Source organism: Apodemus sylvaticus, chromosome 6, assembly GCF_947179515.1.
Source record: "Apodemus sylvaticus chromosome 6, mApoSyl1.1, whole genome shotgun sequence".
In the NCBI taxonomy this organism is placed as follows: Eukaryota; Metazoa; Chordata; class Mammalia; order Rodentia; family Muridae; genus Apodemus; species Apodemus sylvaticus.
In genome coordinates, this window is record NC_067477.1 from 113,764,743 (window position 1) to 113,781,473 (window position 16,731).

The 16,731-nt window shown below is 41.1% G+C and overlaps 1 protein-coding gene across 6 annotated transcripts in view; it reads left to right on the forward strand.

Moving 5' to 3' along the window:
- The window catches only part of Ncoa1 (nuclear receptor coactivator 1), a 213,475-nt gene that overhangs the window by 140,497 nt on the left and 56,247 nt on the right, over positions 1-16,731 (forward strand). For all 6 annotated transcript variants that reach the window (XM_052186173.1, XM_052186176.1, XM_052186177.1 and 3 more), the window contains 4 exons: positions 249-346; positions 6,643-6,820; positions 13,185-13,364; positions 16,025-16,120. In XM_052186173.1, coding sequence (XP_052042133.1) covers positions 249-346; positions 6,643-6,820; positions 13,185-13,364; positions 16,025-16,120 — 552 coding nt within the window. The remainder of the gene's footprint in view (positions 1-248; positions 347-6,642; positions 6,821-13,184; positions 13,365-16,024; positions 16,121-16,731) is intronic.

Genomic DNA, 16,731 nt, shown 5'->3' on the forward strand with positions numbered 1-16,731 from the left:
CTGGAACTCACTCTGTAGACCAGGCTGGCCTCGAACTCAGAAATCCACCTGCCTCTGCCTCCCAAGTGCTGGAACTACAGGCGTGCGCCACCACTGCCCGGCGAAATTAGTAAGTTTTAAAATTTTTTATAATTTGCTTAAAAAATAAATCTTTCTTATACCAATAATATAAATCTATGATTTAAGAAACTGGCTCTGATGAAAATGAGCTCTTTGGATGCATAGTTTTTCAAGTTTCATTATTGCAGAGAAATCCACAGCTGATGATGATGTGCAGAAGTCCGACATCTCATCGAGCAGTCAAGGAGTGATAGAGAAGGAGTCACTGGGCCCGCTTCTTTTAGAGGTAAGTGTCCTCACTGACCCGGAAATGAAAATCTTTGTCCCTACCAATTTAATGTCATCTATCCAATTACTAAATTATGAAACAAAGTACTTCTTTAAACTTTTAAAAATAGGATTTAATTATAAAGACTGCTGTTTCCTAGTTGTTATTTTGGAATTAATGTGAGTAATGAACATAAAATTTGTTTCAAAGCCTACATAATGGAGTGATTAGAATTATCTGGGAAAAGAAAAAAAAAACGAATTAGGTCATCACCTGATACATGACTAGTTTAGCTAGCTAGTACAATGTATATCTATTAGAGAATTTCACCTTTAAATGAGAGATCCTCTACTGCATTGGACTAACTATTGCCTTAGACCATTTTCTGAACAAAAAAGTTTACATTGAACATACATACAAAAGTACACACATCCACATGTGAATAAGAATTAAAATACTATCAAGCTTTATAGTGTGAAGAACTTTTAGACTTGAATTACTTTGTAGCTCCTGTATTATTTCACCTCTGTTCTCTCTCATTCCTGTTGCCTGGATTTTGAGTGTAAGTGCTGTTTCCAAACCAACTGATCACCGTAAACACCTTCTCCCATACATGGAGGTTTGTTTAAAGCACTTATCTATGCGTACATGCAGATGCTTTTCTGTCTCAAAAACAAATTGTATATTTATTTACCCAAATATACAAACTAAATTCTTGCCCTGTCATTTCTGTAGCCCATCTTTCTGTGGCCAGGGGGTCTTACTAACAAACGTGTACATATCTCAGTTTTCTAAGTCTCGAATACAGTTTGTTCGTTTCCATAGCTTGCATATAGTCCTCTCTGCCTGACAGGAGTGGTGTTGCCTTCTTAAAGAGACTCTACTCAAAGAGTCTTTACCCCCACTGTGGGATCCTTACTCTGGTTTTAACATTTGTACATTTCTTTTTGTCTTTGCCTGCTTGGGTACTGTAAAGGTATTGGGAACTATGTTTTATTCCAAAACCTGTGTCCAATGACCTTAAGTGGCAATCTCATTTAGATCCAGGGCTCTGCAAGAAGTCTTACCCAGTATGAGCCCTGCTGTGAGACCAAGGTGGTTCTTCTGAAAGGGTGACATCCTGGGCAGATGGCCAAGCTCTCAGACTGATTGGGTTATACTTAATGGACAAGCATTTGTTATCATCTCTGTATGCAGCAAATCGTAAGGCAGCTGTCAGGAAGATTCCTCCCCAGGAGCGCATGTGAGTGAGACTTGTAGAGAAAGAATAATGATGGCAAATTGTCTCCATCAGAGTTTAGGAAATAGGGATGTTTGTGTATTCATATTCATATTCATAACACTAGTCCCCAAAACAGTCCCTGAATCATTTTTTTCACTAATTTGTTTTTTTACTTTACATCCCCTCTCATCCCAGTCTCTTCCCCACCTCTCACAGCTCCTTCCCCCCCACAACTCCTTCCCCCCTCTCACATCTCCTTCCCCCCTCTCACAGCTCCTTCCCCCCTCTCACAGCTTCTTCCCCCCCTCACAGCTTCTTCCCCCCTCTCACATCTCCTTCCCCCCTCTCACATCTCCTTCCCCCCTCTCACAGCTCCTTCCCCCCCTCACGGCTCCTCCCCCCTCACAGCTTCTTCCCCCCTCTCACAGCTCCTCCCCCCCCTCACGGCTCCTTCCCCCCCTCATGGCTCCTCCCCCCTCACAGCTTCTTCCCCCCCCTCACAGCTCCTTCCCCCCCTCACAGCTCCTTTCCCCCCTCACAGCTCCTTCCCCTCTCACAGCTCCTTCCCCCCTCGCAGCTCCTTTCCCCCCTCACAGCTCCTTTCCCCCTCACAGCTCCTTCCCCCCTCAAAGCTCCTTCCCCCTCACAGCTCCTTCCCCCTCACAGCTCCTTCCCCCTCACAGCTCCTTCCCCCCTCACAGCTCCTTCCCCCCTCACAGCTCCTTCCCCCCCTCACAGCTCCTTCCCCCCCTCACAGCTCCTTCCCCTCTCACAGCTCCTTCCCCCTCACAGCTCCTTCCCCCTCACAGCTCCTTCCCCCCTCACAGCTCCTTCCCCCCTCACAGCTCCTTCCCCCCTCACAGCTCCTTCCCCCCTCACAGCTCCTTCCCCCCCTCACAGCTCCTTCCCCCCCTCACAGCTCCTTCCCCTCTCACAGCTCCTTCCCCCCCCACAGCTCCTTTCCCCCCTCACAGCTCCTTCCCCTCTCACAGCTCCTTCCCCCTCACAGCTCCTTCCCTCCTCACAGCTCCTTCCCCCCTCTCACAGCTCCTTCCCCCTCACAGCTCCTTACCCCCTCACAGCTCCTTACCCCCTCACAGCTCCTTACCCCCTTTACAGAACTCCCCCCCTCCACACTCCCACCCTCACCCTCCACCCCAGCATATCAAGTCACTGCAGGACTAGGCACATCCTCTCACTGAGGCCAGACAAGGGGGACAAGTGAGGCGAATGGGACCCACAAGCAGGCAACACTTCAGGGACAGCCCCTGCTCCAGTGTTTGGAGACCCACAGGAAGACCAGGGGGACTATACAGGTTCGGGGATCCATGTCCAGCCCAGGCTCACTCTTTGGTTGGTAGTTCAGTCTCTTGAGAGCCCCCAAGGTTCCAGGTGAGTTGACTCTGTTGGTCTTCCTGTGGAGTCCCTATCCTCTTTAGGTCCCTCAATCCTATCCCCCAACTCTTCTACAAGACTCCCAGAGCTCCATTTAACGTTTGGCTGTGGGTCTCTGCATCTCTTTCCCTTGGCTCCTGGGTGGAGCTTCTCAGAGGACAATTATTATGCTAGACTCCCACCTGTCTGTAAACGTAACAAAGTATCATTAATAGTGTCAGACATTGTTGCCTGCCCATGGGATGGTCTCAAGTTGGGCTAGCCATTGGCTGGCCATTCTCTCCTTCTCTATTCTATCTTTGTCCCTACATATCTTGTAAGCAAGACACATTTTGGATCGAAGGTTTTGTGGGTAGGTTGCTGTCCTTATCTTTCTACTGGAAGTCCTGCCTGGCTACAGGATCCACATCCCATATTATCAGGATCCACATCCCATACTGCTATGAGCTTCTACAAGAGTCACCACCCATAGACATCCTGGGGTCCCCCCATTCCAGATCTCTGGCACTTCCTAGAGCCCTCCCCCTACCTGACACTACCAATTTCTGTTCTTCCTCCCCTGCTCTCCCTACATGTGATTTCCTCCTATTCTGCTCCCCTCCCCATTTCCTCTCCCACCCAGGTCCATCCCTCCATCCTCCTCTCATATCTATTTTATTTCCCCCTCTGAAAAAGATGCAACCATCCTCCCTTGGGCCCTCCTTGTTATTTGGCTTCTTTGGGTCCATGGAATATAGCGTGGATATCCTGTTCTTAATGGTTTATATCCACTTATAAGAGCGTACATACCATACTTGTCCTTCTGGGTCTGAGTTTCCTGACTCAGGATATTTTCAAGTTCCATCCATTTGCCTTAAAAAATGCATGATGCCCTTGTTTTTAATAGCCGAGTAGTACTCCATTGTATAAATGCACCACATTTTCTGTATCCATTCTTCAGTTGAGGGACATCTAGGTTGTATCATTTTTAAAGATCGGGATTATAGCACATCATCTATTATTGACTTTATTTTCTTATGTTGTAAAATGTATATAAGCATGTGTCTCATTTATAATAAAAAAACAAAAATTAGGAACATTGAATGGTAACACTGATTCAATTATTATCCAAGGATATGCGAAAAGATTTTAGAGCTACTTTTTCTTTAAATGTGAATTTTTAATTTTTATTTTTATATAAACTTCAAGTTAAATAAATATATACCGACCATCCACTGTGATAATTATAACTTAGTTGAATATGAAAGTGCCTTTGTGTGTCCATCAACCTCAAAAGAGTTTACAGAGCTTTTGCTCAGCTTGAGGTTAGCATATTATCGCACCTGTCTCTTCTGCATTTTTAGATTAAGTGAGAAGCAGCCAGAGTAATCAGTGTGAATACAAATATCTTTCTCTCCTTTTTCTTACTAAGTAAAATCTTAGTGGAGTCACAGTAGCTGAATGGTTAAGATGTTGGGCTTGAAAATGTTACAATAAGTACTAAAAATGGGATTGTGCTGTTAAAAAATCTTGGCTGTATGCTTTATGATAGAGTTATCTAAACGTAGTTTTAAGTTAAGTGTAATATTTTAAGCAATAATTTCATCCCTTCATCCACTGATGAACACTGAGGCTGATTGTATATCCTACTGCTAGTTTGAGCAATGCTGCATTGATACCTCTTCAAGGAACTGATTTTAATTTCAGTGACTATATATGTTCAGGCATATAGTCAACTAGATTGCTAAGTTAACTGATTTCTGGGTATTGTTTTTTATTTTTGTGGATCTTCTATGCTATGTTTTATATTGACTCTACAAGTTTATATTCTTACCAACAAGTACAAAGATTCCCTTTTCTCTGAATCCTCATCTGTAGCTTTATTTTTTCTCTTTACGATACTAGCCATTCTGACAGGTATGTCATTTTAATTTACATTTCAACTTAAGTGTCCACTAATGGTTAAATCAATAAAGAAAATACAGTATATATTCACAATGGAATAATATACTACCTTTAAAAAACATAAGGAATGTTACGTATAACTACATAGATGAGCCTGGAAGATGCAATAGAGAATGGTATGAGACAGTTAACAGAAAGACAAGTGCTTCCTGGGTCACTTATGTGCAGTAAAAACTAGGCACTTACAGAAGCAGACAAAGGTCAATTTCTAGGGACTGGGAACCCCCCTTTAAGGGTTTCTATCTGTTTACCTGTGTTCTCCTGTATGTCTTCAAGGGAGTGATTTATGTCCTTCTTAAAGTTCTCTATCACTATCATGAGATGTGATTTTAAATCAGAATCTTGCTTTTCTGGTGTGTTGGGCTATCCAGGGCTTGTTGCAGTGGGAGAATTGGGTTCTGATGATGCCAAGTAGCCTTGGTTTCTGTTGCCATCTGGTTATCTGTGGTGTTAGTTGGTCTTGCAGTCTTTGACTGTGGCTTGTCCCTCCTGCAAGCCTGTGTGTCAGCACTCCTGGGAGACCAGCTCTCTCCTGAGGGATTTGGGTATGGAGAGCTTGGCACAGGATTAGCTCTAGGGTTCAGTAGCCCATTTTTAAATCGAGTTGTTTCAGTTGTATATTCTGTAACAAACTAACTACATCATTTTTCAAATAGCTAGGAAGAGTCCAAAGAAGTAAGGTCTCATTGCTAGCTTCAGTATTCCAAATCTTCCCTAAAAATTTGGAACTGTCTGGATGGACTTCCTGAAAGACCATCATGTTATTATATTTTTATAGGGCTTGATTTCTTTCATATGTTTTAGATTGCAATCTAAAAGTTCTAACAGTTTCTGTGCCACTGGAAATATTTTGTGCCCCTAGGGGTGCATATATCTCCTCTTGGAGAAGCCTGGCTCCATTTCTACACACAGGAGACACCTAGAACCTGGCTCTTGCCCACTCCACTGCTGTGTTTGCTACCCGCAGGCCTAACTGTGCGTGTACTCCCCAGCTTCACACTGCTTAGGCCTTGCCGTGTACCGTGTGCCGTGTGCCTCTCTCCTGCAGTGACTCCCTAGCCCTCCTCCCTTCTCCCCACCATAAGGTGCATAGGACTTTGTAAGGTGCTTCCTATCACCACCACCACTCCAACATTAGGCATCCTGCTCTGTGCTCATGGTGTTCCTGTGACACTTGATCAATCACTAGTGCCTTATTATGCATGTCCACTCTTGAACAGGTTTCTCAAAGGCAAGGCCAGGTATTAACCTACATAATGTAGAGACTTTCAAGATTGAATGAGTCATTGACTTCACATTTACTACACTAAAATTTTTTTCTGGAATGTGGAGACTGTTTGGTTGTTAAGAGAACATACTGCTTTTGCAGAAGACCAAGGTTTGATTCTTAGCATCTATATCAAGCAGCACAGCTGCTTGTTACAGGACATCCAACATCTCTGTCCTCCAAGGACATATGTATATGCACACATATGTATACACACACACTTAAAGATAATGAAAACAAATATTTAAATTAAATTATTTCTGAGAAAGACTGTTGATTGTTTTTCATGTATACAACCTACTCTACAGACCATTTGAAAATCATGACCCCCTCCTCACAGAGGGCCAATCCACATTTTAACTTGACATAAATTTATTTCTAATATCTTTTTAAAGACAATTTTTTTTTATCTTTTAACCTCTTGATATTTTAATCAGTGCCTTCATGTCTTAATCATTTCTTTTCTTTTTATTTTTGACTTTGCAGGCTTTGGATGGATTTTTCTTTGTTGTGAACTGTGAAGGAAGAATTGTATTTGTGTCAGAAAATGTGACCAGCTACTTGGGTTACAATCAGGAAGAATTAATGAATACCAGCGTCTACAGCATACTACATGTGGGAGATCACGCAGAATTTGTCAAGAATCTGCTGCCAAAATCACTAGGTAGAATTAACTTTTATTTTCTAAAACTTAGTATTATTACATATATAAATTAATAGTGTAAAATAATCTACTTGAAATAGTTTTAATATGGTTACAGCCTCAGCTATATCAGTAGTTGATAAGAATCTTTGTTGTCATGAAACAATACAAGCAACACACAGTTAAGTCACCCAACTTCAAAAAGCCTCTGTGTAGGGTCCCCTTTGCTTCAGTTTGGATTATATGCAGGGAAGGAGCACCCTTCTCACTGCCCTGATCATAGACAAAAGAACAGAAGGGAGGAAGAAACCAGTCAGAAGGGTATGCTGCTACATTTTATACCCCCAAAAAGTAACTTAGAGTGTAAATTCTTTCAACTCCATAGTCGAAGTATGACTGGATGGCCTGCCCACTGGGGAGAAGCCCAGCTGAGAGGATTGATGGCTTTGATCTCTAGCTGCTGTTCTGTCCACTAAACTGTGTGCTTCAGGCAAGGCTGGGACCTTAAAGTCAGCAGACTTCTGCTGATTCTCTAGGGGCTGAATGGACCGACGGCGGCCCTTCGTTTGCTCCTGGAATTTTGAGACTTGTGCTAAAAAGGTTTTCAGGACTCAAGGTCCAATTACTCCTACTGATTGAATTCCAAGTCTCTAAAGTAGATTGGTTTCAAGTAGCTGATGTACACGTATTTAGAAGAAAATGGAAAGCCTTTTTATATTTAATTCAGATTACATCCATTTCAGGGGTTTTGTTCCTGTTTTTTCCCATCATTTCTTTGTTCAGCTAGCTCTTAAGGCCAACTTATGACACAAATGGCCTGATCAAACCTGAGTTTTTCTCAGAGACACTGCATGGGAACATCTCTGAGTAGCACTTGGATGGTCCTCAGCACCATTAATGTGGGACGTGAGGCAGGAGCGCAGGGGACTAAGAGCTCTCCTCAACCCTGAAGAAGGGGCAGATTGTGCCAAAGCCACCACTGCTCATCACAGCATGGCTACTGTAGATATGGTCCTGTTCAGTTTGCCCACATCACTGCCAGGAGGTAAATCACCCGAAGTGTCATCTTATTTGTCATGTCACGGTGATACCACTGCTGGCCAGCAGTAGGTCCCTGACTGGCCTTTTCCAACTAGCCTCTACCACAACTGGGGGAGGTGTGATCGTTCTGCTGCCATTGCAACATTTTCTCATTCCCCAAGGAAAGAAAAAGCAGAAACATAGAAATAATACAGCCTAACCGTCTCTACTACCAAGTTCAGTAGAGTAGACACAACCACAGGTTATGCTCAGTAGTCACACAGCACATCTCTAGTTTTTCAGTGGTGTTTGGTCATCTGTTAGAAATCATTGAGAAGAATAAAGCCTAATTGCAATAACTTAGAAATGATACTTTTCTAAGAAATATTGGAGAGAAAATATACTATAGCACTTATACTTAAATCTCCATTATCAGAACTATCAAATCATTACAAAGTCAAAAAAGGGAAACCAGGTAAAATCATTATGTATGTATATCAGCCTCCAGAAAAAGTAAGTTTTAGCCTATGAAGAAATTAGAAAGATTAAGATCATTATTTACAAATTTGCATATTTACATATACTACCTTATATATGCATGTCACTGACATTCATAAGATTATGTTCTTGTTCTCACATCAAGAAATTTTGAACAGCTTAAAAAAACTTGTTTCAAAATTGCTTTTCAATTTTTGGGGGTAGAAGACTTCATTGTCTAAAATCTATTTTTAAACAAAATATTTTACTTATAAGGGGTAAAATAACATTTGGCCACCGAAAAGCTAATATAGTAAGAGTTTTTGTCCAAGAAAATGATTGTGGATCTGGCTCAGTAGGTATAGTGCTCACCACACAAGACTCAAGTTTATTATTCTCCAATACCTGTAAAGAAATGGGCATGGCAGAGATATCTGTTGTCCCGGTGCTGGAAAGACAGAGGAAGGAGGACTCCTGGGTTTGCCGCGTAGCCAGTCAGGCCAGGTGGAATCCAGGGTTAGTAAGGGGAAAAGAGAAGGTAGGGTGCTATTGAGGAAAGTATCCATTATGAACCTCTGGTTTCCACATGCACACACATGCATATACCTACATAGGCATGTGCATACACCCACACACATACACTAAGACTTATGTTGTGAAAGCTTAAGATTTATTTATTAGCTGGGCAGTGGTGGCACACAGTGGTGGCCTTTAATCCCAGCACTTGGGAGGCAGAAGCAGGTGGATTTCTGAGTTCAAGGCCAGCCTGGTCTACAGAGTTAGTTCCAGGACAGCCAGGACTACACAGAGAAACCCTGTCTTAGGAAGAAAAAAAAAAAGATTTATTTATGAAATTCTAATAAGCCGTGGCTTGAAGTTTGGGGGGGAGGGGAATGAATATACGGTCTCATAATTTGGGATTTATTTCTCTTGTGATACAGAGACTGTAGAAGTTAAGAACACTGGCATTTTGATATAAAATAGACATAAGAAATTCATCCCTCCCCTACCACCTACCAGCGCTATACCTCCTATAGCACCTACTAGCACCTACTAGCACCTACTAGCATTATAGGTCACTGTATGACCTTGAAACACATTTCATCCGTTGTTAGACCTTATCATTTATGAGAAGTTTGTAGGGCATTTAAATGATACTTAACCTATCTCCTAGATGAGTTTCCTTAAATTTAGTTAATATTACTATTGTTCACTTTGTATAAATGTTTTGTAGCTTTTAATTTCATGGGAGATAGATCTGTAATTTTGTATCATTCACAACTACTTGATATTGAAGATGTTTTTAGCTTAGAAATTGATGTCACGGAAGAACAATGTCCTTTCATAATGTGCTTCTTTGTCTGGTCCTCACAAAGTTAATATGAATAATTTTACAGACCATGTCAATAAGAAAGTTCAGTTCTCCTTAGTTCTTTTTAAAGTTAACTGTGTAGCTGCTGTTTCCCTTAAAAAGGGCTTTGGACTGCGCCTGCTGCTCACTGGTATAGGACTTGCTTTAGATGTACCTAGCAAGCAATTAGGTCCCAGTACTGAAACTGCAAAAAGACATTTTGTTGTTTTGCAATATTTTGATTGGATTTCTGTTACCAGGTTTTTTAAATACTAGCAGTTGCATTATTCCTTTATGGAGAATTGTGGCAAAAGGGAAGGGCAGGCAGTAAAGATTAGATGACCCCAGCACCTCAGACAGACACTGAGCTTTAGCAGCAGCTCATGTGTCACTAGTCTAGACCTGTCCTGTCCCCGCCCAAAGAGCACACAGCCTGGGTTTGTCTTTCCTTGAAAATGCTATCATTTTAGGTAAGGACTTAGTGTATAAAAGATTTGGGAGAAAAAAAAAAGCTTTGAGCTCTGTTGTAATAGGTTACTTTAGATAAGCCAGAATGAATCTAATGATTATCATTCTATAGAGGGGATCTAAAACTATCATCTGTATGTATGGAACGGTCAGTATGTCTGGTGGTAATGTTACTGTTATTTGTTTAAGAAGTTATGATGGTTAGAATGTAATTTGTTGCCAGAATAACCTTAGTGGCTTTAGTTACAAGTTCTCAATATTTCTTACTACCCAGAACAAGTTTTCTTACAACCTTCTACCCCCTCTTCCTCTATGATCCGGGAGCCTTTGGAAGATGGAATCTGATAAAGATGCCCCACTTAGGGCTGAGCACTCCACAGTCTCTTATTTTCTGTGCATTGACTGTGGGTCTGTGTTAACCTCCACCTACTGCTAAAAGAACTTTCTCTGATAAGGACTGAGAGATGCACTAATCTCTGGGTACTACAGTGTCTTTAGTGGTATACCACATCCACGTAGCAGAAAAATAGCAGGTTCTCCTTTAGCGCCTATGGCCTAACTAGCCATAGAATCTTGGCCCCATTAACAGTGCCTGGAACTAGTTCTGTCATGTGGAATGGGCCTTAAATTCAATCAGAAAGTGGTTTTGTGCTACCAGTAGGCATGTCTTGCCAGGCTGGCTGATATTGTAGCTACAGGGTTCTTAGCTGAGAAAGATTGATGGTTACTGTTCTTCCCTGGTAGCCAGCATAGTGCCATCCAGCTCAGTGCACACTAGCCAGTGGAGATGAAGCTTTCAGCTGATTAAAAACCGAGGGATCACTACAGCAAAACATAGTTCGCCTCATAGTTGCACCTCATGAGCTCACAATGCTGTGCCTGGATGCATACATAAGACCTGCATAAGCCCAAGCCAGATAAATTCCCATTTTGGAGAGAGGAAGTGATCATAAAATCTCACGGGTAGCTGAGGAGCTATTGGAAGTTGGTGGCTGCTGAAGAGTCAGATTTCTTCAGAGATACAGTCCCTAAGAGGACACCTATGTTTCAGTAGATACCCTACACACCATACGCATACTTGCAACACTAAGTGGACTCAGTCGAGTTTTATGAAGCAAACTAACAAAAGGGGCTAGAGAGATGGCCCAGCAGTTGAAAGCACTGTTGGCTCTTCTGGAGACCTATGTTCCATTCCCAGCACCCATATAGCAGTTCGTAATTGTCTCTCACTCCAGTTCCAGTGGATCCAGTCCCCTCTTCAGACTTCCATGGGCACTTCCTGCAGATGTACAGACATACATATAAGCAAAACACACACACACACACACACACACACACATATATATATATATATATAAAATAAAAATTACAAATATACTTGTAAATATATATGTGTGGTGTGGGTGTGTGTATGTGTGTGTGTGTGTGTATGTATGTGTGTGTGTGTGTATATATATATATATATATATATACACACACATACATGAAATTCGGAGGAAATAGTGATAGGGAATAGTGGGAATAGAGGTGGGCTTGATCAAAATACATTATATGCCTGCATAAAATTCTCAAAAAATATTTGTTCTTAAATTTTAGGCATAACAGGTTATGAAATTAAACTTGAGGGAAGTCACTTCACCACATGGCTGCCTGGTCTGCTCCTGGCTCTTTATGCTGGCCTGATTCTAGACACTTCACTGCCTGCTTTTCTTTTTCCTATCCTATTTCCCATTATCTGAACTGAATTAAGCAGATATTTAGCTGAATTAAGCAAGTAGCTTTTCTTTGCTAGTCTGTTCAACAAGCTGAGATCATCCCTGATAGTTGAATAAATCTGGGTAAATACCATGCAAACCAGGTGGCAAATAAAATCTTAAAAATTATTTTTATCACAGCTCTTTAGTTGGAGAAGAAAGCTCTAAAAGTGGATGAGTAGGTTAATCTTCACATTAATTATACTGTCTACTTCATTCTACTGTTTAGCCTATATGTGTTTCCAAAGTAGAAGGAAAATGGCTCTAGCCATAAATCCTCTATAAATAAATTAGACATATGTGTAAAATGTCAGCTGTGGTAACTGGGGCCCTGAAATGATTGCCTGAATAAAGTCTCTAGTTCACATTCAAATTAGAACACTAAGGACTTCTGGGGTTTTGCTGTATGTAGACCATAGAATCTGACCATCTTTAGCACTCAGACAGTGGATCCCTTAATGTTAAGGATGAAGCAACTGGAAATCAAATATTAAGCAACCCAAACAACTTGTGTAAAGCAGAACTTAACTGAAGTTAGTTGGCTTGCATACTTTTCTCTTGTACTTGGAGAGTGATGGGATGGATAGAAGGAGAGTGGGCTGAGGAGGGGAAGGAGACTAAAGCCTCTGCCCACAGAGATCTATGATCTAGACAGGACATTGCATAGGAAACCGACTCACAACACAGTGATTCTAACTTGAAATATATGGCATCTTTTCTGAAACTAAATTTAACTTTCTTACAGCAAAGGAGACAATGTTTGTTTGCACTCTTCTAATATTACTTACTGATTACACACTATATTCAAAGTATTATAACATGTTTTATGCTTGCTAAATTAATAAAGTAACTAATGGCTATAAAAAACCAATATTGTTCTTTTCTATTCTAATTCACAGGCTCTGTGGACAAACTTTCAGTCTTCTCCCCTTTACATAAAGAGCCTGCCCTTCAGATTGGCCCTTGATGAGTCCTACTTAGAATGATAACTGTGGTCTTAAATATTCTCACTTGAGATGCATAGGTGCAAATAAAAGAGTTAGCTACCATGCCAGTAATTTTTAATTCTGTCTTTGTTTCTAAGTAGTTAGTGAAGTAGTGTATTTGCTCTTTCACAATTTCTTGGAAACGGTCCAGTTTCTAACTGGTAAATGTACCTTATTGACTCAGTATACAGTTAGATCTGAGGATGTAAGCCAGTCTTTTAATAATGTATTTCTAATCAGCCAGATGCCTTGGAATGTGTTTTTGTATCTTCATAGTTGATACTTTCTTACTCTATTCACAAGCATATAAATCAATTTTGCCTCCCTAGTAAATGGAGTTCCATGGCCTCAAGAGGCAACTCGCCGGAATAGCCACACATTTAACTGCAGGATGCTAATCCACCCTCCAGATGAGCCCGGCACTGAGAACCAAGAAGCTTGCCAGCGCTATGAAGTAATGCAGTGTTTCACAGTGTCACAGCCAAAATCAATCCAAGAAGATGGCGAAGGTAAAGGGTCATTTTAAAGTGATTATTTTATCTTTGACTTGAAAAATTGGGGGGAAACGATTACATACCAGCATCCTGAGATAATATTTTTGGTTACTCTATTATTTATCATAACTATAGTTCAATTTTATATTTTTTTTTCTTGAGACAGGGTCTCACTGTGTAACTCTGGCTGGCCTGGAGCTTGCTATATAGACCAGAGTTGCCCCAAACTCAGAAGATCCACCTGCTTCTTCCTCCCAAGTGCTCCCATTAGCAGTGTGTTCCACGGGGCCTGGCCCAGTCAGCATTTGAAATAGGGTTTCACTGTATATCACAACCTGGCCTTCACCTCACTATGTAGCCTAGGCTAGACCAAAATTTAAAAGTAGTCTCCTGTCTCAACGTCATAAGTACTTGGATTTCAGGAACATACCACCATGCCAGAATCAATATTCCTCTTAATATTTTAAACAACATTACAAACATGTAGAGCCAACCCCTTAATAATGCCCCTAAAGTTTCAGCTTTATGCCAGCATTCCCACTAAGATGTCAAATAATTCAAATCTATTTTGCTGCATTGAAATAAAATAGATAACTACCTGCCTCAGCTGGAAATGTACCAGTTACACCAGGCTGTCGAATACCTCGAGTGTTTAGGAAGTTTCATCTTTAGACTGCAGGAGGCATTGGAGGATAGTGTTGGCATTTTGAGACTATGTAAAAATTCAAGAGAAAGTTTATTTTAAAAAATGGAAGTCATGGCTGAGGTTCTAATATGAACATAATATTAGCATGGATTTCTGTATGTGACACTAGAGTTCAGTGTGTAATGATAAGTTGGTCTGTCCTCCATGTAAACAGAGATTCAGATAAGTTTAGAAATACCACAAACTGGGTCCTGGAGTAAGGACCAGGGAAGAGCAGAGACAAGTCTGTCAGAGGCAGTTCAGTAGTAGATGTTACGGAGAGATGGAGGTGATAATCAACTGGGAACTTTACCCACCTTACCACTCTATGTCATTAGTGTGCAATAGCTTATCTACACCTTTTGTAAAATACAGAATGGGACTTTGGAAAAAAGTAAATCCTAAATTATAAAGTCCTCTGTTGCCAGTCATGGTGACATAAACCTATAATTGCTACAACTGGGAATATGAATGCAAGAGGACTGCAAGTTTTGAGACCAGCCTGTTCTACATAGTAATTCTATGGCCAGCCTGAGCTACATTGTAAGACCATGTGAATCCATGTTGGCATGAGTGTAGACCAATAGATCTACACTCTTTTAATAGATCACACTGAATCTACTAAATAAATCTTATATTACTTAGGTTTCTAAAATAAAAGCACCCCAGCCTTGGTTACATAGACCCTACCCCTCTCCTCCTCTAAAACATCCTTTGTCAAGACCAAAGTATTGCCACTTCAGTCATAAATCTTAGTTCTGTTGTATGATCATTATCTTTATAGTAGTTATGAGAATAATATGCAGCATGGAATACTGATGCAGGTAAGATATTGACAATAAAACTATTTTTAAAACATTGTTAAGGGGTGTGTTTCTTATGGTTTCTATTGCTTTGATGAAACACCACGACCAAAAGCAAGCTGGGGAGGAAAGAGTTTATTTGTCTTCCACTTCCTCATTGTAGTCCATCATTGAGTGAAGTCAGGACAGGAACTCAAACAAGGCAGGAACCTGGAGGCAGGAGCTGATGCAGAGGCCGTGGAGGGATGCTGCTTACTGACTTGTTCCCCATGGCTTGCTCAGCCTCCTTACTTATAGAACCCAGGACCACCAGCCCAGGGATGATCCCACCCACAAGTATCTGGGCCCTCCCCTAAGGATCACTAATTAAGAAAATACCCTACAGACCTGCCTACAGCCTCATCTTTCCCCACCCCTCCCCCACAGGGTCTCTCTGTGTAGCCCTGGCTGTCCTGGAACTCACTCTGTAGACCAGGCTGGCCTCGAAGTCAGAAATCTGCCTGCCACCACTGCCCGGCCTACATCCTCTTCTTATAGAGGCTTTTTCTCCAGTGATTTTTCTTCCTCTCTGATGACTCTAGCTTGTGTCAAGTTGACATAAAGCTAGCCAGCACAGAAGGCTAAAGAGATGAATCCAAAGTTAAGAGCACTTTTCTAAAGGGCCCAAGTTTGATTCCCAGCGTCCATATGGCAGCTTACAACTGTCTGTAATTCCATTTACAAGAGATATGATGTCCTTTCCTGGCCTCTGTGGGCACTGCATGCACACAGTCCACAGGCACACAAGCAGGCAGAGGACTCATACACATAATTCATTTTAATTTAAAAGTAGTATTGGGGACTTGTGACAAAGCATGTGCTTAACAGACCTAAGATCTTTGAATTTAGTTGCTAGCAGTGAAAACAACAACCAACCCGGGCTGCTTCCGTGGAGCGAGAACTGTTCCTCTGTTACCGCCTTCTGTCTCTGCAGGTTATGTGCAAGCACTCAGTGCAGAGAAGCTTTGCTCCGGCTTACTTTCTCCCAATCTTGGGTTTCCAGGGATTGTATTGCTCCTATGCTATTATGTTAGAGTGATGTTTTAGGTAAATCCTAAAACATGCAATTTTAAAATAAAAACTTTCAAGTAATTGATATAAACATTTTCCCTATACTTTATTCAATTTTCCCTTCTTGTTTTGGGCAGATTTCCAGTCATGTTTGATTTGTATTGCTCGACGATTACCTCGGCCTCCAGCCATTACAGGTGTAGAATCCTTTATGACCAAGCAAGATACTACAGGTATTCACAAAATTAAAAATGTTTCATAGCTATTAATAATGTAAACTTAGTACTGCACTGATTTTATCCAATTGTCTGCTTCCCAGTCTTGTATAGAAAGCATTTTAAATAGACAGTCAGAAACTGTAATTGTTGCCATGGGCATCATGCCATAGAGACTAGGTCTTAACATGTTCCCATGAATAGATCTGTGTGATCATGAATCACCTTGATAATCAAGGAAGACACTTTTAAAGAAGTTTGAATTCATACACTTTCAATTGGATATAAGTGTGGTGAGTTTACTATTATGTTTAAACATATGTGGAGGAGCCCTCCACAGGGATCAGTGAGTAAAGGCATTTGCTGCAAGCCTAACAGCCTGAATTTGATCCTTGAGCCTACATGTAGGAAAGAAAGAACCAACTCCTCTCACGTGCAAACCATACACATTTATAGAAACATACATATTTATACATACAAACATACATATTTATAGAAGTAAATACATGTGAGACTTTAATGTATTTGGCTATTTTTCCCTTTGCTCCTTCTTTTTTAAGTTTATTCAGCACATACCACGTGAGTCTGTAGAAGTAGTTCCCACGAGTGGGACTGCTCGTGGTGTATGT